General features: G+C 42.9%; 1 protein-coding gene across 2 annotated transcripts in view; it reads left to right on the top strand.

Annotated features, from left to right (window-relative positions):
• The window catches only part of grid2ipb (glutamate receptor, ionotropic, delta 2 (Grid2) interacting protein, b), a 335,342-nt gene that overhangs the window by 305,499 nt on the left and 6,248 nt on the right, over positions 1-23,595 (top strand). For both annotated transcript variants that reach the window (XM_069928210.1, XM_069928209.1), the window contains 3 exons: positions 10,991-11,077; positions 11,818-11,947; positions 21,487-21,605. In XM_069928210.1, the coding sequence (XP_069784311.1) occupies positions 10,991-11,077; positions 11,818-11,947; positions 21,487-21,605 (336 nt within the window). The remainder of the gene's footprint in view (positions 1-10,990; positions 11,078-11,817; positions 11,948-21,486; positions 21,606-23,595) is intronic.

The raw sequence follows: 23,595 nt of genomic DNA, 5'->3' as shown, positions 1-23,595 counted from the left end.
TCTTTCATTCTTTCATTTTCATTCTTTCTCTCTCCCTCTGACCACACATCAGCCTTTCTGCTATCGCTGTCAGTAAATCATTTGTGTATTTATGTCAGTGGAATCTATTTCTTCCATTGTGTAAGCGAGTGAGTTTACCTTTATGAGTTTCGAAAAACAAATTGCTGGGGGATCTGCATGTTCAGGCAGCATCTGTGGAAGGAAAGCGTGAGCTGATGTTTCAAGTCTTGACTCAGCTGACAGTGGAGATTGAAGTTAGCCTGTATAAAGAGCGGAGGAGGGTCAGTAGTTGACCAAGTGATGTGAATGACAGGTGGAGAGGGGTGGGAGCCAAAAGCAGGAGGGTGAAAGGTGGTCAACAAACAGAGTGGGAGTGGAGGAGTCACGTGATGGAGTAGTGGCCGGTAGGGGAATTCCAGCCCTCTCCAGAAAAGTAAAAAAAAAAGGGTAGAGAAAAAACAGTCACTAACACAGAAACCATAACAAATTGAAAGTGAAAGTGTGGAGAAAATGGCAGCAAAGAAAGAAAAACCAAAAACAACAGGAAGAAAAGAAGAAGGAAGGACGTCGGAGGAGGAAGGTGAAGGCCTTACCGGTACAGGAGGCTTGCCGTGGAGAGAGAAGCCTGCTCCCTGAGGTCAGTGGAAACCCCGAACTCAGGACTACAAAGATGGCTCACGGAGCCAAACAAAAGCGCGCAACTGCGCATGCGCGAATCCTCGTGCATGCGCGATGCACAAGACAAAAACAACACCGACAGGAGGGGGGACCAGCTGAGGAGTAAATCTCCACAGCTGAAACAGACAAGTATAACACGACAGCAAGACTCTCAACAGGAAAACATAGAAAATAATGGGAACAAGAAGGAAGAGAATAAAAATAGGAAATCAAAGAAACAACAGATGACCAACCCAGAGGAAGAAGACCAACACCAAGACACTTTTAATAAAAATAAGAAGAACAAGAATACCCAACAAAATAAAACAAACAACCCAACAAGAAAACCAGAAGGGACAGAGGTAAAGGACACAGACACTGGAGTGGACTCAGAAGAAGAGGAGGAAGAACACAGAGAAATGGAAGATGAAGGGAAGGGCAAGTACATGGATATATTTTTTTTAAAAGAATATATGGAAACAGTAAAAGAATGGCAGTCACAAGAATTCAGTGAAATAAAAAGAAGAATAAAAAGTACACAAGAAAAAGTGAATAGATTAGAGATGATCATGACAGATATAGGAAAAAGAGTAGACAAGGTGGAAGAACGAGAAACAGCCATAGAAATGGAAGTAGATGACTTAAAAAAGAAATTAGAAGAATCTGATAAAAAAAGTTAAAGAAACACAGGAGCTGTTAGCTCAGAAGATAGATATAATGGAAAATTATAATAGGAGAAACAATATAAAGATAGTGGGCCTTAAGGAAGATGAAGAAGGCAAAGATATGAAAGAATTTATAAAAGAATGGATCCCCAGGGTTCTAGGAAGACCAGAATTACTGGAAGAAATTGAAATAGAAAGGGCACACAGAACATTAGCCCCTAAACCACAACCACAACAAAAACCAAGATCCATTCGAGTAAAATTCCTAAGATATACAACAAGAGAAAATATATTGGAGAAGGCAATGAAAAAAATAAGAGAAGACAAAAAAAACCACTGGAATACAAAGGTCAAAAATTTTTTTTTCTATCCAGATATAAGTTTTGAACTCCTGAAGAAGAGGAAGGAGTTTAATGCAGCAAAAACGACCCTATGGAAAAAAGGTTATCTTCTCTTTTTCTTTGGCTTGGCTTCGCGGACGAAGATTTATGGAGGGGGTAAAAAGTCCACGTCAGCTGCAGGCTCGTTTGTGGCTGACCAGTCCGATGCGGGACAGGCAGACACGATTGCAGCGGTTGCAAGGGAAAATTGGTTGGTTGGGGTTGGGTGTTGGGTTTTTCCTCCTTTGCCTTTTGTCAGTGAGGTGGGCTCTGCGGTCTTCTTCAAAGGAGGCTGCTGCCCGCCAAACTGTGAGGCACCAAGATGCACGGTTTGAGGCGTTATCAGCCCACTGGCGGTGGTCAATGTGGCAGGCACCAAGAGATTTCTTTAGGCAGTCCTTGTACCTTTTCTTTGGTGCACCTCTGTCACGGTGGCCAGTGGAGAGCTCGCCATATAATACGATCTTGGGAAGGCGATGGTCCTCCATTCTGGAGACGTGACCCATCCAGCGCAGCTGGATCTTCAGCAGCGTGGACTCGATGCTGTCGACCTCTGCCATCTCGAGTACCTCGACGTTAGGGGTGTGAGCGCTCCAATGGATGTTGAGGATGGAGCGGAGACAACGCTGGTGGAAGCGTTCTAGGAGCCGTAGGTGGTGCCGGTAGAGGACCCATGATTCGGAGCCGAACAGGAGTGTGGGTATGACAACGGCTCTGTATACGCTTATCTTTGTGAGGTTTTTCAGTTGGTTGTTTTTCCAGACTCTTTTGTGTAGTCTTCCAAAGGCGCTATTTGCCTTGGCGAGTCTGTTGTCTATCTCATTGTCGATCCTTGCATCTGATGAAATGGTGCAGCCGAGATAGGTAAACTGGTTGACCGTTTTGAGTTTTGTGTGCCCGATGGAGATGTGGGGGGGCTGGTAGTCATGGTGGGGAGCTGGCTGATGGAGGACCTCAGTTTTCTTCAGGCTGACTTCCAGGCCAAACATTTTGGCAGTTTCCGCAAAGCAGGACGTCAAGCGCTGAAGAGCTGGCTCTGAATGGGCAACTAAAGCGGCATCATCTGCAAAGAGTAGTTCACGGACAAGTTTCTCTTGTGTCTTGGTGTGAGCTTGCAGGCGCCTCAGATTGAAGAGACTGCCATCCGTGCGGTACCGGATGTAAACAGCGTCTTCATTGTTGGGGTCTTTCATGGCTTGGTTCAGCATCATGCTGAAGAAGATTGAAAAGAGGGTTGGTGCGAGAACACAGCCTTGCTTCACGCCATTGTTAATGGAGAAGGGTTCAGAGAGCTCATTGCTGTATCTGACCCGACCTTGTTGGTTTTCGTGCAGTTGGATAATCATGTTGAGGAACTTTGGGGGACATCCGATGCGCTCTAGTATTTGCCAAAGCCCTTTCCTGCTCACGGTGTCGAAGGCTTTGGTGAGGTCAACAAAGGTGATGTAGAGTCCTTTGTTTTGTTCTCTGCACTTTTCTTGGAGCTGTCTGAGGGCAAAGACCATGTCAGTGGTTCCTCTGTTTGCGCGAAAGCCGCACTGTGATTCTGGGAGAATATTCTCAGCGACACTAGGTATTATTCTATTTAGTAGAATCCTAGCGAAGATTTTGCCTGCAATGGAGAGCAACGTGATTCCCCTGTAGTTTGAGCAGTCTGATTTCTCGCCTTTGTTTTTGTACAGGGTGATGATGGTGGCATCACGAAGATCCTGAGGCAGTTTACCTTGGTCCCAACAAAGCTTGAAAAACTCATGCAGTTTGGCATGCAGAGTTTTGCCGCCAGCCTTCCAGACTTCTGGGGGGATTCCATCCATACCTGCTGCTTTGCCACTTTTCAGTTGTTCGATGCCTTATATGTCTCATCCAGGGTGGGAACCTCATCCAGCTCTAGCCTTAGGGGCTGTTGAGGGAGCTGGAGCAGGGCGGAATCTTGGACTGAGCGGTTGGTACTGAAAAGAGATTGGAAGTGTTCTGACCATCGGTTGAGGATGGAGATCTTGTCGCTGAGGAGGACTTTGCCGTCTGAGCTGCGCAGCGGGCTTTGGACTTGGGGTGAGGGGCCGTGCACAGCCTTTAGAGCCTCGTAGAAACCCCTGAAGTCGCCAATGTCCGCGCTGAGCTGTGTTCGTTTGGCGAGGCTAGTCCACCACTCATTTTGGATCTCCCGGAGTTTGCGCTGAAGATGGCTGCATGCGCGACGGAAGGCTTGTTTCTTCTCTGGACAGGACGGCTTTGTAAGGTGAGCCTGGTGGGCAGCTCGCTTCTTTGCCAGCAGCTCCTGGATTTCCTGGCTGTTTTCGTCAAACCAGTCCTTGTTTTTCCTGGAGGAGAAGCCCAGTACCTCTTCAGTGGATTGCAGTATGGTAGTCTTCAACTGATCCCAGAGGGTTTCAGGGGACGGGTCCGTGAGGCGGGTTGCAACGTTGAGCTTTGCTTTGAGGTTTGCCTGGAAGTTTCCTCTCGCTTCGTCTGACTGCAGTTTTCCAACATTGAACCTCTTTCTGGGGGCTTTATTGTTCCTGGGCTTTGGCTTGAAGTGAAGGTTGAGCTTGCAGCGAACCAGCCGGTGGTCAGTGTGGCATTCCGCGCTAGGCATGACCCTGGTGTGGAGCACATCTTGTTTGTCACTTTCTCGCACCAGGATGTAGTCCAGGAGGTGCCAGTGTTTGGATCGGGGATGCATCCAGGTGGTCTTAAGGCTGTCCCTCTGCTGAAAAAGGGTGTTTGTAATGACAAGCCGCTGTTCTGCGCAGAGCTCCAACAGGAGGCGCCCATTGTCGTTGCACTTGCCGACGCCATACTTGCCCAGGATTCCTGGCCAGGTTTCTGAGTCTTTGCCGACACGAGCGTTGAAGTCGCCCAGGATGACAACCTTGTCGGCTGTAGGGGTACGTTGGATGAGGTTGCGCAGGTCGGTGTAGAACTTGTTCTTTTCTGCTGGTTCCGCCTGGAGGGTTGGAGCATAGACACTGATGAGGGTGATGTGACGCTTGTTTTGAAGTGGGAGTCGCATGAACATGATTCGGTCCGAGAGGCCTGTTGGAAGGTTTTCGAGTTTGGAGGCAATGAAGCTCTTGACCATGAAGCCTACACCAGATAGGCGTCGTTCATCCGAAGGCTTGCCAGACCAGTAGAGTGTGTAGCCCGCGCCGCGTTCTTGGAGGCTGCCTACATCTGCCAGGCGGACTTCACTGAGAGCGGCTATGTCGATGTCAAGTCTGAGGAGTTCATGTGCAATGAGGGCAGACCGACGTTCAGGTCGGTGGCTGTCAGTCTTGTCTAGCATGGTTCTGATGTTCCAGCATGCTAGCTTGAGTTTGTGAGCATCTTTTGAGGGGGAGGACGTGGAGGGGGAGGACGTGGAGGGGGAGGACGTGGAGGGGGAGGACGTGGACCTGTCCTCGGGCCTGCGCAAAGGAGCTTTTAGGTGGAGTGCAGTGCGCGCAGTACTGGCCCCACCCTTTACACCCATGGTTCGTGTGCCGTGGCCAAGCAAGCTGGGACGTGGCAGCGAGGTCCTTGGGTCGTAGGTTTTGTATCGGAGTGGCCTTCTCCTATGCAGGTTTCTTACCCGGGCTGGAGGGGTCTGCCTCCCCTCCTAGGTCGGTCCATACTGCCCGGACCGGGGCCGAGGCCGTCGCAGTTCACCCTGTTCCTGGACTGGGGCCACTGCCTCCCACTCCCTGCCCGGACCGGGGCCTCCGCCTGCCTCACTCGACCGAGGCCGGGGCCGCCGTCTCCCCCTTGCTCCTGCCCGTATCGGGGCCGCCGCCGTCTACCCTTCGCCCGGACCGGGGCCGGGGCCGCTGCTGCTCTCCCTGTGCCCGGACTGGGGCCGCCGTCTCTCCCTTGCTCCTGCCCGGATCGGGGCCGCCGCCGTCTACCCTTCGCCCGGACTGGGGCGAAGGTTATAAATTTATGTTAAAATACCCAGTGGTACTTAAAATAGTTATCCCAGGGCAGCAAAGCAAACTATTCTCGGATCCGGAAAAAACACGAAAATTTGCAGAACAACTACAAAACAGACAGAGTGATGAAGAGATGTAACAAGAACAAAAATGACAACGAATTATATGTGTATGTATATATATATATATATATATATATAAATAGAGTATAAGTAAGAACTAAGAAGGGAAAGAAAGGGAAGAAAGGAAGTAAGGAGGGAATTAAGAGAGTGACCTTTGTTATATATGAAGATTAAAATCCTTTCTGGGGGGGCTGGGTGGGGAAGAATAAAAGTCACTGCGAAATCAGTTGACGCGAGCGGATTCGCAAATCCAAATGGAGAGGGGAGATGTGGTTGCCCGACAAGGGACAAAGGGCAACTCAGAAAGGGAAGGGACTATTGGGGTTAAAGGAATTTTAGATATGAGAATAGTGGAAATATTTTATGTTTTAGAAATGTTGTCTTATAATGTGTTCAAAAAAAGAAAGCCGAAATGGATAAGAAGGGAAGGTGGTGATGAGGAAATGGAAAGGAAAGATAAACAAAATATGAAATGACTATGTTGAACTATATGACTTTAAATATTAATGGAATACATAACCAAATCAAAAGGAAGAAACTGTTAAATTTACTGAAAAAAAGAAAAAAATGATATAGCATTTGTACAAGAAAATTTGTACATCTAACTAAAGTGGAACACAAGAAATTAAAGAGAGATTGGATAGGACATGTAACAGCAGCATTATATAATTCAAATGCCAGAGGAGTAGCTATATTAATTAATAAAAATGTACCAATCAAAATAGAAGAGGAAATAATAGATCCAGCAGGGAGATATGTAATGATAAAATGTCAGATATATTCAGAATTTTGGAACTTACTCAATGTATACTCACCTAATGAAGAAAATCAAAAATTTATGCAAGATATCTTTTTGAAGATAGCAGATATGCAAGGGAACATTCTAATAGGAGGGGATTTTAACCTTAATTTGGACTCAAACATGGATAAAACTGGGAAAAAAAAACTAACAGAAAGAACAAAGTAACCAAATTTATAATTAAATCGATCCAAGAAATGCAACTTTTGGATATATGGAGGAAACAACACCCAAAGGAAAAGGAATATTCTTATTATTCGGGTAGACATAAAACATACTCAAGGATAGACCTATTCCTGTTATCAGCCCACATTCAAGGGAGAGTTAGGAAAATGGAATATAAAGCTAGACTATTATCGGATCACTCACCCCTGTTATTGGCAATAGAGCTAGAGGACATCCCACCAAGAATGTATAGATGGAGATTAAACTCCATGCTAATTAAAAGACAGGATTTTAGAGAATTAATTGAACGACAAATTAAAATGTACTTTGAAATAAATACGGAATCAGTGAAAGATAAGTTTATACTATGGGACGCAATGAAAGCGTTCATCAGAGGGCAAATAATAAGTTATGTAACTAGATGAAGAAGGACTATAATCGGGAAACAGAACAGTTGGAAAGGGAAATAACAAATACAAAAAAAAAGTATTAGCAATAAAGGAAGATACAACTAAAAGAAGAGAATTGGCAGACAAAAAAAAAATATGAAACACTACAAACATATAAGGTGGAGAAGAACATAATGAAGACAAAACAGAAATATTATGAGCTCGGAGAAAAAAACGCACAAAATTCTAGCGTGGCAGCTTAAGACAGAACAAACTAAAAGAATGACATTGGCATTAAGGAAAAAGGACAAACAAATTACATATAATCCAACGGAGATCAATGAAAACTTCAGGGAATTCTATGAACAACTATATCAAACTGAAAACGAAGGGAAAGAAGACAAAATAGATGAATTTCTAACTAAAATTGAACTACCAAAATTACAAACAGAGGAGCAAAATAAATTAATAAAACCATTTGAAATAGAAGAATTACAGGAGATATTAAAAAAACTACCGAACAATAAAACACCAGGAGAGGATGGATTCCCAATAGAATTCTATAAAACATTTAAAGACTTATTAATTCCTCCCCTCCTGGAAGTAATCAACCAAACTGATAAAACACAAAAAAATACCAGATTCATGCAAAACAGCAATAATTACAGTAATACCAAAGACAGGGAAAGATCCACTAGCACCAGCATCATATAGACCAATATCTCTACTTAACACAGATTATAAGATAATAGCTAAACTATTAGCAAACAGATTGGCCGACAATGTACCAAAAATAGTAAATCTAGACCAAACTGGATTTATTTAAAAAAGACAAACAACGGACAATATCTGTAAATTTATTAACTTAATTCATGCAGTAGAAGGAAATAAAACTCCAACAGTAGCGGTTGCCTTAGACGCAGAGAAGGCCTTTGACAGAGGAGAATGGAATTATTTATTCAAAGTACTACAAAAATTCAGCCTACCAGAGAAATATAATAATTGGATTAAAGCATTATATAAGGGGCCATTGGCGAAAGTGACAGTAAATGGATATATATCAAAACAATTTAACTTAAGCAGATCAACAAGGCAGGAATGTCCACTATTTCCCTCACTGTTCGCGTTAGCTATAGAACCATTAGCAGAACTGATAAGAACAGAAAATAAAATAAGAGGGATAAAAATAAAAGAGAAGGAATATAAAACCAGTCTATTTGCAGATGACGTTATAATATACTTAACAGAACCAGAAATATCAATAAAAGAATTACATAGGAAATTGAAGGAATATGGAGAAGTATCGGGGTACAAGATCAATGAAAATAAAAGTGAAGCAATGCCAATGAATAATGTGGATTTCGCAAAGTTTAAGAAAGAATCACCATTTAGATGGCAAACACAAGCAATGCGATACCTAGGTATACAACTAAATAAAAATCTCGGCCATCTATATAAACTAAATTATCATCCATTAATGAAAAAATTACAAGTCAACTTAGAGCATTGGAAAGACTTACCACTAACACTGATAGGAAGGATAAACTGTATTAAAATGAACATTTTCCCAAGAATACAATACCTATTTCAGTTATTACCAATTCACCTAACAGAGAAATTCTTCAAGGAGCTAAAGAAAATAATAAGCAAATTCTTATGGAAAGGGGGGAAACCGAGGATAGCATTAGATAAATTAACAGAATGGTACAAACAAGGTGGCTTACAACTACCAAACTTTAAGAATTATTATAGAGCCGCACAATTAAGATACCTATCAGATTTTTATCAAACAAGGGAAAAACCAGATTGGACCAGATTAGAACTAGATAAAATAGGGGAGAAGAACTAGATAAAATAGGGGAGAAGATACCTAAACATATACTATATAAATAGGATGAAAAATTGGTGCAACGTAGGAATTCACCAGTATTGCATCATCTGCTCAACATTTGGAAGAAGATTCACGTAGAAAGGAATAAAACAAATTACCAACTACCAAAACTAATATTGACGCAAAATCAACTAATCCCTTTCACAATAGATAACCTTTCTTTCAGAGAATGGGAGAGAAAAGGGATCAAAAGAATAGAAAATTGTTTTTCGGGAAATAAATTATTATCCTTTGAAGAAATGAAGGATAAATATAATATAACTCACGATACAATGTTTGCATACCACCAACTGAAAACCTACTTGAAGGACAAATTGGGAAACAGTCTGAGGTTACCAGAGGGAAGCAATTTTGAATATGTGATTACAGACACAACGATAATTAAAAAATTTATAACAAACATGTACATCAATCTGCAAGAAAAGGAGAACGAGGAAACAAACGGTAAACCTAAACAAAAATGGGAACAAGATCTAAACATAAAGATAAAGAATGAAACATGGGAAAAGCTATGCTCCGGAACTATGAGAAATACAATAAACACGAGGTTACGCATGATACAATATAACTGGTACACAGGCTATACATCACACCTCAAAAATTAAATAAATGGGACCCAACAGTATCAGACAGATGTTTTTGCTGTAAAAAGGAAATAGGAACAACAATTCATGCAATTTGGACATGTGAGAAAGTGAAAAAATTTTGGGAAGATCTAAACCAGATATTAAATAAAATCACAAAAAGCAACATACCAAAAAACCCAGAGATCTTCCTCCTAAGTAATATAAGAAATAAAGAATTTGGACTCGATTTGGATGGAGCACAAAAAAAGATTTGTTATGATAGCCCTAGCTGTAGCAAAAAAATGTATTATGTCAACCTGGAAATTAGAAGACAACTTGAGAATACAACAATGGTATATAGAAATGAATAAATGTATTCCATTAGAAAAAATAACATATAATTTAAGAAATAACATCACAATATTCGAACAAATATGGGAGCCATACATGAAACACAATAGAGAAATCCTAGCATGGACTTCCACCACCTAAAATGACAGAAGGAGAAGATAACGAAAAGAACTGACTCAGTAAAATTTCTTGTTTATTTTTATTAAGTGACAACATTGTTTAACGGGTTTAATGTATCTTATAGATTGAACTTTAAATAAATGGGGAAGGGAGTGAGGGAGGGAGGGAAGGGAGGGGGAAAAAGGGGGAGAAAACGACACTGTATATATTTAAGAAGAAAAATGTCTGTATGTATCTTGGTCAATATGGTTATAGTGTGAAAAATAAAAAATTTAAAAAAACAAACAGAGTGGGAAATAAGAGCTTGAGCCAGGTGTGGGCGAAGGTGGAGGCAGGCGAGGGAGAACAGCGAGCTACCCATGGCGGAATCTGATCACAACAGGAGGAAGAGAAGGAAGAGGAGAGGGTAGATGGGGGAAAGAATGGGGAGTGGATGGAACTGGGTGTGGAGAGGAGGGTGGAAAGGGTTTGGCTGTATTTGGAATGGGGGGGGCTGTGAGAGCACCTGTGTGGGGAAGAAGGTGGGGTCATCTGAAATGTTGCTGCCATTGGATTGTAGATCTCCCATGTGGAGTATGAGGTGCTGCTCTTCTGGTACGCATGGTGCCTCACCCTGCAAGCTGAAGAGGCTGAGGACGGAGAGGTCAGTGTGGCAATGGGAGGGGAATAAAAAGGCTTGTAACTGGGAGCTCCAGGGGTCCATTGTGGTCAGAGAACAGGTGTTCAACAAAGTGGTTGGCACCTTTATATATTTGGCTGGGTGTATCTTCATATGCTGATGAGTAGCTCTGAGTGTGTGACGTGTGGACGTGTCCAATTCACAATATCCCCACAGTTGGAGTCCTCTGGACCCAATGAAAGAAGGATTATTTCATCATGTGGTGAGGAGTGGGGGGGTGGGGGTGCGGATAAGATGAAAGATGATGAAGGACTAATTTTGTTGCTCACTAATTATTCATTCACTTGTATTTTGACAGTTTGTTCTTGCAATGGGAAATTATCTCAATAATGGACAGCCCAAGAGCCCCAAAACCACAGGATTTAAGATTAATTTCCTAACAGAGGTAAGTGACCTGACTAAGCAGGAGCTGAGTGGGAAGGTCATGAGGTAATGAGTTGGTGTCAGAGTTGTCTGCATGAATGAGAGGGAAGGCAAAATGACAATAATTACAGAACATAGATCATTACAGCATACTGCAGGCCAGGGATGTTCACATCCACCTAATGTTGTGCTGACCTCTGTAAACCTACTTCACATCCACCTAACTCTTCCCTACCTCACACCCATAACCTATTTTTCTTGCATCCATATTCCTATCTGAGAGTCTTTTAAATGTTCCTATTGTACCAGCCACCATCCTTGGAAATGCATTCTAGATGCCCACTACTCTTTGTAAAAAAAATTTATTCCTGACATCTCATCTGAACTTTCCTCTGGTCCTCAGCAGTACTTGCCAACATAGAGAGAATGGCAGCTAAACATGACATGGGAAGATCATGGTTCATTGTGGTGACAACCCTGGGTGTGGGGTGGGAAAGACTTGATGGTTAATGGGTGTCATCATGATACAACGTGAATAACTGTCAATGTCAGGACTCTCTGAGAAAGAGGAGGGTAATGTTAGTTTCTGTTAAGGCAGTGCAGAGGATATTTTATTCATGAGCCCTATGTTTGAAACTTCCTTGTTTAACATGCACACCTCTCTCTCTCTCTCTCTCCCCCCCCTCTTTCTCTCCCTCTCTCTCTCTCTCTCCCTCTCTCTCTCTCTCTCTCTCTCTCTCTCTCTCTTTCTCTCTCTCTCAGCTTGACACCACGAAGACTGTGGATGGGAAATCTACTTTCTTGCACATTCTTGCCAAATCACTGGGCCAGCACTTCCCAGACCTGCTGGATTTTGCCAAGGAAATTCCGACTGTGGCACTTGCTGCCAAAGGTCAGATAAAACCAGTTATGTCTGAAGAAAGTGACTGAGTGTGTTGAAATTGAACGATAACCAAAACATGCGAGGGTTTTTTCAGATGTTCTTGAGTTCCATTGCTCTTGTCTGGGTGAGAAGTGAAATGTCATCATACATTTTTTAAATTATACAACACGGAAACGGACCCTTCAGCCCAGCTTGTCCATGAGACCTCCTTGACCTAATTCCATTTGTCTGCTTCGATCCATGACTTATGCAAATATCATTGAACTGCCTCCACCTCCACCTCCACCACTTCCTCTGGCAACATTCCATATATCCAGTTCCTTTGTATGGAAAACCTTGCCCTTCAGATCCCTTTTACATCTCTCCCCCTCACCTTAAACTGATGTCCCTTGTTTTAGATTCCCCTGCTTTTGGAAAAAGGTGACTATTTACTATCCATGCCCCCTCCCACCCCCTCTCCACCCCCCCCCCCTTCAGCCTTGGCTTCAGGGAAAGCACCCCCAGCTTATCCAGTCTCTCTTTATAATTCAGATCTTTCAATTTCAGGCAAGATCCTTGTGAGTCTTTCCTACACCTTTTGCAGCTCAATCACATCTTTCCTCTCATACATCAAGGTGTGGTCTCACCAATGTCCTGTACAGCGGCAATATGACATCCCAACTATTAAATTCAATGCCATGACCAATGAAAGCAAGCATGCCGTACATTATTTTCTCTCCTGTCTACCTGTCACCACTTTCAGGAAACTATACACCTGTATCCTGTGGCCTCTCAGTTCCACAGCAATCCCCAGAGTCTCAAGTGCTGCCTTGTTTAACTTCCCAAAATCTATCATTTCACTGAGTTGAATTCATCTACCATTCCTTGGCCCATTATCCCAGTTGATTTATATCCTGCTGTAGCCTACAGCAGCCTTCCTCACTGTCCACCACACCTCATATTTAGATGTCACCCATAAGTTTACTGCATTCTCATCCAAATCATTAACAAGCAACAGGGGTCCTGGCCTTGCTCTCTGTGTCACACCACCTCCAATGTGAGTAACGACCCTCCACTACCACCAGGCCCATTCTATATCCTATTGGCCAGATCAGCCTGAATCCTGTGTGATCTCACCCCAGACCAGTCTACTTCGTGGAATCTTATCAAAAACTTTGCTGAAGTCAAGTGTAGACAGCATCCACTGCCCTGCCCTACCCTTGTCAATTCTCTTGGTCACCTCTTCAAACAACTCAATGAAATTCACGAGATGCAATTTCCCAAGCACAAAGCCATTGCTGACCTCCTATCAGTCCTCACCTTTCCAAATACATATCAATTGTGTCTCTCAGAATCCCTTCCAGTAACTTTCCTACCACTGACGTTAAGAGCACAGGGTGCAAATCCCTGACCTTGCACTCGTTCTTAGATAAAGGCACAACATTATCCACTCTCCAGCTTTCTGGGACCAGCACAGAAACAGACCTTGGGCCCAACTTGTCCTAGTGACCTAACTGAGCTAGTCTCATTTGTCAGTATTCAGCTCCTACTCCTCTAACAATTTCCTATCCAAGTACATCTAAAAGTTCTTCAAAATTTATAATTAAATTCACTTCTACAATTTCCTTTGACATCTTGTTCCATATATCCACCAAGTTTTGTGTGGAAAAAGCTTCCCCCCAGGTGTCTTTTAAATCTTTCCCCTACCCTGATACAGTCTGTGACTATTCACTTCATTTAGCCCCTAATGGATGTAGAAACCTCCAGATCTCTCCTCTGCCTCCTACAACTCCAGTCTTGGTCACAGCTTGTGAGTCGTTTTTGCACCATTTCCAGCTTAACCACAGGATGACCAGAAGTGCACACAAATCTCAAACTGTGGACTCACCAATGTCTTGTACAGTGGGAACATGAACTCGCTGACCAGTGAAGGCAAGGAAGGTGTAAGGGCCCAGCAATTTCTTCTCCATCTTCCCACAATGTCCTAGGATTCACTCGCTCAGACCCCAGGCATTTCCCCACCTTGATGAAGCTCACGGCCAGCATCTCCTCTTTTGTAATATTGATATATTTCAGAACATCACCATTCTCTTCAGGGAATTCCTGAGTTTCCATGTCCTTATTTATGTCATTATAGCACAGTACAGGCCCTTCTGCCCACAATGTTGTGCCGACCTCTGTAAACCTACTCCACAATTCGCTGCTTTTTCCCTATATCACACCCATAACTCCCCATTTTTCTTTTCCATGTGCCTATCTAAGTCTTTTGAATGTCCCTGTAATACCAGCATCCACCACCACGTCAGGCAGTGCACCATCAGTCTAAGTAAAAACTTGCCTCTGATAACTTTTTAATTTTTAAAGTTATTTACAGCACGGTAGAAGCCATTAAAACCCATGCCATCCAATTACACCCAATTAATTTGGAAGGTTAGAAAATACCAGAACACCCGGGGAAAATCCATGCAGGTCATGGGGAGACCTTACAGACGGATTCAGGGTCACATTAACCAGTACCATAATCAGGCTACCCAGAGCTCCCCAAAACTTTCCTCCACTCACCTTAAACAGGTGACTTGTATTTGCTATTGTGCCTCAGGACAATGATGTTGGCTGTCCTCCTATATAGGCCCTTCACAATCTTATACAGTATACCTTCATTACATCACCTCTCACCCTTTAATGCTTCAAAGAGAAAAGTCCTAGCTCTGTCACCCTTGCTTCATAAGGCACTTTCTCTAATCCAGACAACTTGCTGGCACATCTCCTTTGCACCCTCTCTAAAGCATCTACGTTTCCTGTGATGAGGTGACCAGAACTGAATGCAAAATTACAAGTGTGAAGAATTCAACTCCACAAGAACTCGAATTCTTCAATGTAAACACAGAAGAAACAGGTAGTGATCTCAGATCGAATCCTGTGCCACATGCTAGTGAGTTTAGAAATAGGAGGATAATGCAGTGTAATGCGTGGCTAAAGACCTGGTGTAGGTGGGAGATTTGTAGATCATTGGGCTCCCCTCCAGAGAAGGTGGGACCTGTTCTGATGGGATGATTTGCATCTGAACTGGAGGGGGACACATATCATTACGGGCAGGTTTGCTAGTGCTGCTCTGGTGGGTTGAAGCTAGATTTGCAGGGGGAGGGAAACCAGAGTGTTAGAGCAAATAGTGAGGCGCAGTCATGTCAGGACTCCATGTATAGACAGAAATTTGTGGTAGAAATATTCTCGTGTGTTTATTTCAATGCAAGGAGTATTGTGAGAAAGGTTGACTACTTTAGGGCATGAATTTGCAAATGGGATTATGACATTATTGCTATTAGTGATACTTGGCTGCAGGAGGGGCAGAACTGGGAGCTCAATGTTCCGGGGATCTGTTGTTTCAGATGTGATAGAGGAGGAGGAGTGGCATTGGTAGTCAGGGAAAATATCACAGCTGTGCTTAGACAAGACAGCCCAGTGGGGTCATCTATGGACTTATGGTTGGAACTGAGGAATGGGAGAGGTGTGACCACACTGATAGGGCTGTATTATAGACCACTCAATAGTCAACGAGAATTGGAGGAGCAAATCTGTCGAGAGAGAGCAGACCTATGTCAAAAACAGAAAGTTGTGATAGGAGGAGATTTTAACTTTCCACATATTGACTGGGATCCCATACTCTAAAAGGGCTGGATGGCTTGGAGTTTGTTAAATGTGTTCAGGAAAGTTTTCTAAATCAATATATAGAGGTACCAAGAGAGAGGATGCAATACTTGATCTCCTATTAGGGAACCAGACAGGTCAGGTGACAGAAATATATGTAGACGAGCATTTTGGGTCCAGTGACCATAATGTCATTAGTTTCAAGTTAATTAAGGATAAGGATAGGTCTGGATCTTGAGTTGAGATTCTAAATTGGAGAAAGGGCAATTTTGTGGAAATGAGAAAGGATCTAGGAAGAGTGGATTGGGATAAGTTGTTTTCTGGCAAGGATGTGTTCAGTAATTGTAAGGCCTTCAAAGGTGACAGTTTGAGAGTGCAGAGTTTGCATGTTCCTGTCAGGATTAAAGGCAAAGTTAAGAAGCATAGGGAACCCTGGTTTTCAAGGGATATTGGCAATCTGGTTAAGAAGAAGAGGTGTGTAGCAGGTATAGGCAACAAGGAGCAAATGAGGTACTTGGAAGAGTATAGAAAATGGAAGAAAGTACTTCAGAAGGAAATCAGGAAGGCAAAAAGAAGTCATGAGGTTGCTTTGGCAGATAATGTGACAGTCAACCCGAAGGGTTTCTACAAGTATGTCAAGGATAGTAAGGGACAAAATTGGTTCCTTAGAAGATGAGAATGGTCGTTTGTGTGTGGAGCCTCATGAGATGGGGGAGATCTTAAACAGTTTTTTTGCATCAATATTTACTTTGGACACTGGCATAGTGTATAAGGAAGGAGGGGAAACAAGCAATAGTGGCATGGAACATATAGAGATTAAAGAGGAGGAGATGCTTGCTGTCTTACAGTGAATAAAGGTAGATAAATCCCACAGGCCCGACATGATATTCCCTCAGATCTTGAGGGAGATGAGTGTAAAAATTGCAGGGGCCCTGGCAAAAATATTTAAAACATACTTATTCACGGGTGAGGTGCTGGAGGATTGGAGGGTAGCTCATGATGTTTAGTTGTTTAAGTAAACCAGTTAATTATAGGCTGGTGAGCCTGACATCAGTAGTAGGTAAATTATTGGAGGGTGTTCTGAGAGATCAGATACACAAGTATTTGGACAGCCAAGGGCTGATTAAAGACAGTTGGCTTGGTTTTGTGTGTGATAGGTCATGTTTAACAAATCTTATAGAGTTTTTAAGGAGGTTACCAAGAAAGTAGATGAAGGAAAGGATGTAGATGTGATCTACAAAATCTTTAGTAAGGTCTTTGACAAGGTCCATCACGGGAGGTTAGTTCAGAAGGTTCAAACACGAGGTAACCATGGAGAGGTTGTAAACTGGATTCAAAATTGACTGAATGGGAGAAGACAGAGAGAGGTAGTGGTTGGTTGCTTCTCAGACTTGAGTCCTGTGATTAGTGGTGTAGTTCAGGGATCTAAGTTGGGATCATGGTTGTTTGTTGTCTATATCAATGATCTGGATGATAATGTAGTAAATTGGATCAGCAAGTTTTCTAATTACATTAAGATTGGAAATGTTGTGGACAGCAAGGAAGATTTTAAAAGCTTGCAGAGGGATCTGGACCAACTGGAAAAATGGGACAGAAAATGGCAGATGAAATTTAATGCAGACAAGTGTGAGGTGTGGCATTTTGGAAGGACAGTAAATGGTAGGGCACAGAGGAGTACAGAGGAACAAAGGAATCTGGGAATACAGATACATTGTTCCCTGAAAATGTTGTCACAGGAAGTCAGGGCTGTAAAGAATGCTTTTGACATCTTGGCCTTCATCAATCAAAGTATTGGGTAGAGGATTTGGGATGTTAAGTTGAAGTTGTTCAAGACATTGGTGAGGCCAAATTTGGAATATTGTGTGCAATTCTTGTCACTAAACTACAGGAAGGATATCAGTAAAATTGAAAGAGTGCAGAGAAGATTTACTGGGATGTTGCCAGGTCTTCAGGAGTTGAGTTACAGGGAAAGATTAAACAGGTTAGGACTTTTACATTCCTTGGTGTAGAGTGAGGGCAGATTGGATAGTTTACAAAATTATGAGATGTATAGACAGAGTGGATGTGAGAAGGCTTTTTCCACTTAGAACCATAGAACTATAGAATCCTACAGCACAGTAAACAGGCTATTTGCTTCCTCCAGTCTGTTTCCACCATTATTCCACTAGTCCCATTGACCTGTTCCTATTCCATAACTCACCAGACCTCTCCCATCCATGTATCTATCCAATTTATTCTTAAAACTTAAGATCAGCTCATTCCACACTCCCACCACTCTCTGTGAATAACTTTCCCCAAATGTTCCCTCTAAACCTTTCCCCTTTCAGCTTAAAACTATGACCCCTTGTATTTGTCTCCCCAATCTAAGTGGAAAAAGCCTACTCACATCCACTCTGTCTATACCTCTCATAATCACATAAACCTCTATCAAATCTCCCCTCATTCTTCTTCACTCCAAGGATAAAGTACAAACTTATTTAATCTTTTCCTGTAACTCAACTCCTGAAGATCCAGCAACATCCTAGTAAATCGTCTCTGCACTCTTTCAATCTTATTGATATCCTTCCTGTAGTTGGGTGACCAGAACTGCACACAATATGCTAAATTTGGCCTCATCAATGTCTTAAACAACTTCAACATAACATCCCAATTCCTCTACTCAACACTTTGATTTATAAAGGCTAAGATGCCAAAAGCTTTCTTTACAACCCTGTCTACATGTGACACCACCTTCAGGGAACAATGTATCTGTATTTCTAGATCCATTTGCTCCTCCACACTCCTCAGTGCCCTAACATTTACTGTGTATGTCCTACCTTGGTTTGTCCTTCCAAAATGCCACACCTCACACTTGTCTGCATTAAACTCCATCTGCCATTTTCTGTCCCATTTTTCTAGTTGGTCCAGATCCCTCTGCAAGCTTTGAAAATCTTCCTTGCTCTCCACAACATTTCCAATCTTAGAGTAATTAGAAAACTTGCTGATCCAATTTACTAAATTATCATCGAGATCATTGATATAGACAACAAACAACAATGATCCAACTCAGATCCCTGAGCCACACCACTAATCACAGGCCTCCAGTCTGAGAAGCAACCATCCACTACCACTCTCTGTCTTCTCCCATTCAGCCAATTTTGAATCCAGTTTACAACCTCTCCATGGATACCTAGTGTCTGAACCTTCTAAACTAACTTCCCAAATGGGACCTTGTTGAAGGCCTTACTAAAGTTCATGTGGACAACCTCCACATCCTTTCCTTCATCTACCTTCTTGGTAACCTCCTTGAAAAACTCTACATGATTCGTTCAACACGACCTACCACACACAAAGCCATGCTGACTATTCTTTATCAGCACTTGACTCTCCAAATTCTTGTGTATCCAATCTCTCAGAACACTTTCCAATAATTTACCTACAACTGAAGACAGGCTCACCAGCCTGTAATTTCCTAGTTTATTTTTGGACCTTTTTTTAAACAGGACAACATAAGCTACTCTCCAATCCTCTGGCACCTCACCCATGGCTAAGGATATTTTGAATATATTAACCAGGGCCTCTGCAATTTCTCCAGTCGTCTCCTTCAAGGTCCAAGGGAATATCATATGCAGCCTGGGGATTTTTATCTACCTTTATTCGCTGTAAGGCAGCAACCACCACCTCCTCTTTAATCTCCATCTGTTCCATGACACTTCTTTTTGTTTCCTTCCCTTCCTTATGAACTTTGTCAGTTTCCTGAGTAAATACTGATGCCAAAAAAACTGTTAACGATCTCCTCCATCTTGTGAGGCTCCACACTTAGTTGACCGCTCTGATCCTCTAGGGGACCAATTTTGTCCCTTACTACCCTTTTACTCCTAATATACTTGTAGAACCCCTTTGGGTTTTCCATCACATTATCTGCTGAAGCATCTTCATGTCTTCTTTTTGCCTTTCTGATTTCCTTCTTGAGAACTTCCTTGCTTTTTTTGTACCCCTCAAATATCTCATTAGCTCCTTGTTCCCTATAGTTGCTATACTTAGATTAGGAGAAATAAATATGAGAGGACATGGCTTTAGGGTAAAAGGCCAAAAGTTTTGGGGGAACATTTAGGGGGAAAATCTTCATTCAGAGAGTGTTGGGAGTTTGGAATGAGCTGCCATCTGACATGGTAAATGCAGGCTCACTCTTAAGTTTTAAGAATAAAATGGATAGCTACATGGATGGGAAAGGTCTGGAGGGTTATAGAACGGGTGCAGGTCAGTGAGATGAGCAGAATGATGTTTCAGCACAGACTAGAAGGGCTGAATGGGCTATTTTCTATGCTGTAATGTTCTATGGCACTGAGTATTCATTTAAAACATTGACCATCTGCTGTGGCTCCATGTACAGACACCTCATTGGTCTCTAAGGAACACTAGTCTCTCCCTGGTTTACTGCTTTGCTCTCAATATACTTAGCATTCTCCTTTACCTTATCTGCCAAGGATATCTCAGGATCCACTTTTGCCCTCTTAATTTCTTTCTTGTGTACTCTTAGATCCCTTATACTCATCAAGGGATTTGATTGATCCCATCTACCGAAAGCTGACATCCCCCCTTTATCATAACCAGAGCTTCATTATCTCTTGACAGCCATGGTTTCGCAATCCTGCCACCCTTTCCCAACAACCGGTCAATGTTAAAAGTAAATCACGAATACCTGCAGACATGGTGGTTGAAGTAAAAACACAAAATGCTGGAGAAGCTCAGCTGGTCAAACAGGGTCCTTTATGTAGAAAAAAATACAGAACCGACGTTTCAGACATCAGGGTATGGAAGAATGTTGGCAGGAATCCAAACAAAAGAATGGTTGGGGGGTGGGTGGAAAAGGCAGGAGATGATAGGAGAAGAAAGGAGGGAGGGGACAGCAGTGATTAAGGGGTGGGTGGAGGGGGAAGGGAGGGGGAGAAATGGAAAAACTGAAAAGGGGAGGGGAAAGAAAAGGCGAGCAGGTTAACAGAAAACAGAGAAGTCGATGTCGATGCCATCTGGCTGGAGAGAGAAAATAAGGAGTTGTTGCTCCAATCTGCGGGTGGTCAGGATGGGATAGAACATAAGGCCATGGACAGACGCGAGTTCGGAAATGTGACCCAGAATTGGAATGGTTGGCTACTGGGAAGTCTCTGTTGTAGTGGAGGGAGCGGAGGTGCTCAATAGAAGTGATCTCCTGATCTGCGACTAGTCTGTCCAATGTAGAAAAGGCCTCAAAAGGAGCTGTGGGAAGAGGGGGCCAGGGCAGATGAGCAGGAAATGGAGGAGATGCAGGTGAGGGCTGAGTTGATGGTGGTAGAGGGGAAGCCATGTTTGTGGAAGAAGGCAGAAAGTTTGGAAGATCTGGACTGGAAGACCTCATCTTGGGAACAGATACGGCGGAGATGGAGAAATTGGGAAAGAGGAATAGAATCCTTGCAGGGGACAGGGTGTGAGGAAGTGTAGTCCAAGTAGTTGTGGGTAAGGTTTGTAATATTATGTCAGTGGAAAGCTCATCTCCCGAGTTTGAAATCAGTGTTAAAATCCTGTTAATGACACACCCAAGACCTTGAGTGTTGTGTGCTAGTAGTTATGGGGTTTCTGAAGCTAAGATAAGAGCTGGTTATTGACACCTGAATTTGGAACCTGTAACAGGATTCTTCTTGTAAATTGTTCACTGTTCCCAGTGACATTTATACATTTGTTCCATTTGTAAAAGAAATTTGCTTGATATTTTCAACATTGTCAGAATAAAAAGTAATATTTTACTGTTTTCAAACATTTTTTGAAATCACCATCTAGAAGTTTGAAACAATGACTAAATGGCATTTGTTGTTGATTCCTGTATTGTTATGTGGAAAGGTGCGTATCAGAGAGGTTCAATCCTGGACAGGATAAAGAAACCCAATAATATAAAACTTTCTATTTTCCAGTTAATCAGAGAACAATAACTGCTGAAATTACTGACATCCACGCAACCAGGAAGGAAATACAAGCAGCCTGTGAGAACCTAACAGTGAGTGAAGAGGACAGATTTGCTGCGGTCATGACTGTATCCTTCCAGGAAACACTGCTTTCACCATCCATTACCTTTGTATTCTTTGTGTTAATTATGCATGTGAATGATCTGTGGGGGGGCCAGAGAAGAATTTTCCAAATTATTTTCTTGTTTGTTGCTGCAAGGATTTTCTCTTTGTACACCTCTCCCAAAAGGTGGTAGCCTTGATATTGTATTACAATGAAAAGGATGCACTGGCTGGCATTGGAATGGAGTGCACACTCTTACACACTGTTCCCACCATGCAAACATTGGTTGCATTTGTGGACTTGGCCATTATTGAAAGGGCTGGATAGAGTGGACATGGAGAAGATGATTCCAGTTGTGGGAGGGTCTAGGACCAGAGGGCACAGCCGCAGAATAAAACAACATCCCTTTAGATGAGGAGGAATTTCTTCAGCTAGAGGGGGGTGAATCTGTGGAATTCATTGCCACAGACAGCTGTTGAGGCCAAGTTATTGGGTATATTTAAAGTGGAGGTTGTTAGGTTCTCGAACAGTAAGGGGACCAAAGGTTATGGGGAGAAGGCAGGGGAATGGGGTTGAGCAGAAAAATACACCAGCCATGATTCAAAAGACTTGATGGGCTGAATGGCCCAATTCTGCTCCTATGTATCTTTTTTCACTCACACTTTTCAACTGTTGGCACACTACATGGTTTGGATCCAGCAGGGGCTGATCTAGGTAGTCAGGATAACTGGTTGCCATAAACTTGCCAGCCCTGTGTGTTGGAGACTCAGGGATGGGGAGAGGTGATGGAACTTTAATGCTATGGAAGGTGTACGGGAGGTGGGTGGGATTGTTTGAGGATTGGGCCTAGGATCAGAAATGGGAGGAGGACTAGCTGTGGTCTTGGCAGGTCATAGGATCACAGGGGAAAGCGAAATTATGCTATTGTGGGAGATGGATGGAGATGGGACTGTCAGTAAGGCATCACCCGAAGTGTCTGGTGATGTGTCTGTGCATTGTATGGCATTGCACATGATTATGGGTATCCATGAAGCACCACGGTCAATCCTGAATACACTGTCAACTTTGATACTATTCCCCCCATCACCTCCCTCCCCTACACATCATGTGCACTCCTGCTGGGATTTCATTTCAGAGCACAAGGGTGACTCAAGGCTAGAAGTGCCAGGCTACGTTTCCTGAATGGTTTGAAATAACCTAGGACTGGGTGCAGGTCAATGGATGAAGAATTAGAAGGATGGGTCAGTAAGGTTTGCAGAAGGTTGCAGGTGTCGTGGAGAGCATTGAAGGTTGTCGTAGGCTACAACAGAATATAGACAGGATGCAGAGTTGGGCAGAGAAGTGGCAGGTGGAGTTCAATCTGGATAAGTGTGAACTGATGCATTTTGGGAGATCAAACCTGGAAGCGGAGTACATGGTTAATGCCTGGATTCGTAATAGTGTGGAAGAACAGAGGGACCTTGAGATCCAAATCCATAGATCTCTCGAGGTTGCCGCACAGGTTGAGAGGGTAGTTAACAAGGCTTCATTAGTCAGGGAATTAAGTTCAAGAGTCAAGTGGTAATGTGGAAGTTCTATAAAAGTCTGGTTAGACCACACTGGGAATATTGTATTTATTCTGGTTACCTCATTGCAGGAAGGATGTGGAAGCTTTAGAGAGAGTGCAGAGGAGATTTACCAAAATTAGAGAATGCATCTTATGAGGCTTTTTGCTTTGGGGTGAAGAAGGATGAGAGGTGACTTAATAGAGGTCGACAAGATTAAGAGCAGTATAGATAGGGTGGACAGCCAGTATCTTTTTCCTGGGGCGAGAGTAACAAATAAGGTGATGGACATCAGGGATAGGTTTTTAACACAGAGAGTGGTGAGTGCCTGGAATGCATTTCCAGGAGTTCTGCTGGAGGCTGGTTCAATAGGAACTTTTAAAAGATTCTTGGATAGGCACATGGGTGCCATAATTGATATGTTGATGCTTGGTGTGAAAAATAGCGGGTTACGGGTGTGAGGTAGTAAAA

The sequence above is a fragment of the Narcine bancroftii genome, chromosome 3, assembly GCF_036971445.1.
Source record: "Narcine bancroftii isolate sNarBan1 chromosome 3, sNarBan1.hap1, whole genome shotgun sequence".
NCBI lineage: Eukaryota > Metazoa > Chordata > Chondrichthyes > Torpediniformes > Narcinidae > Narcine > Narcine bancroftii.
Note: the sequence above shows the minus strand (reverse complement) of the source record. Positions and strands in the feature narration are given on the sequence as shown.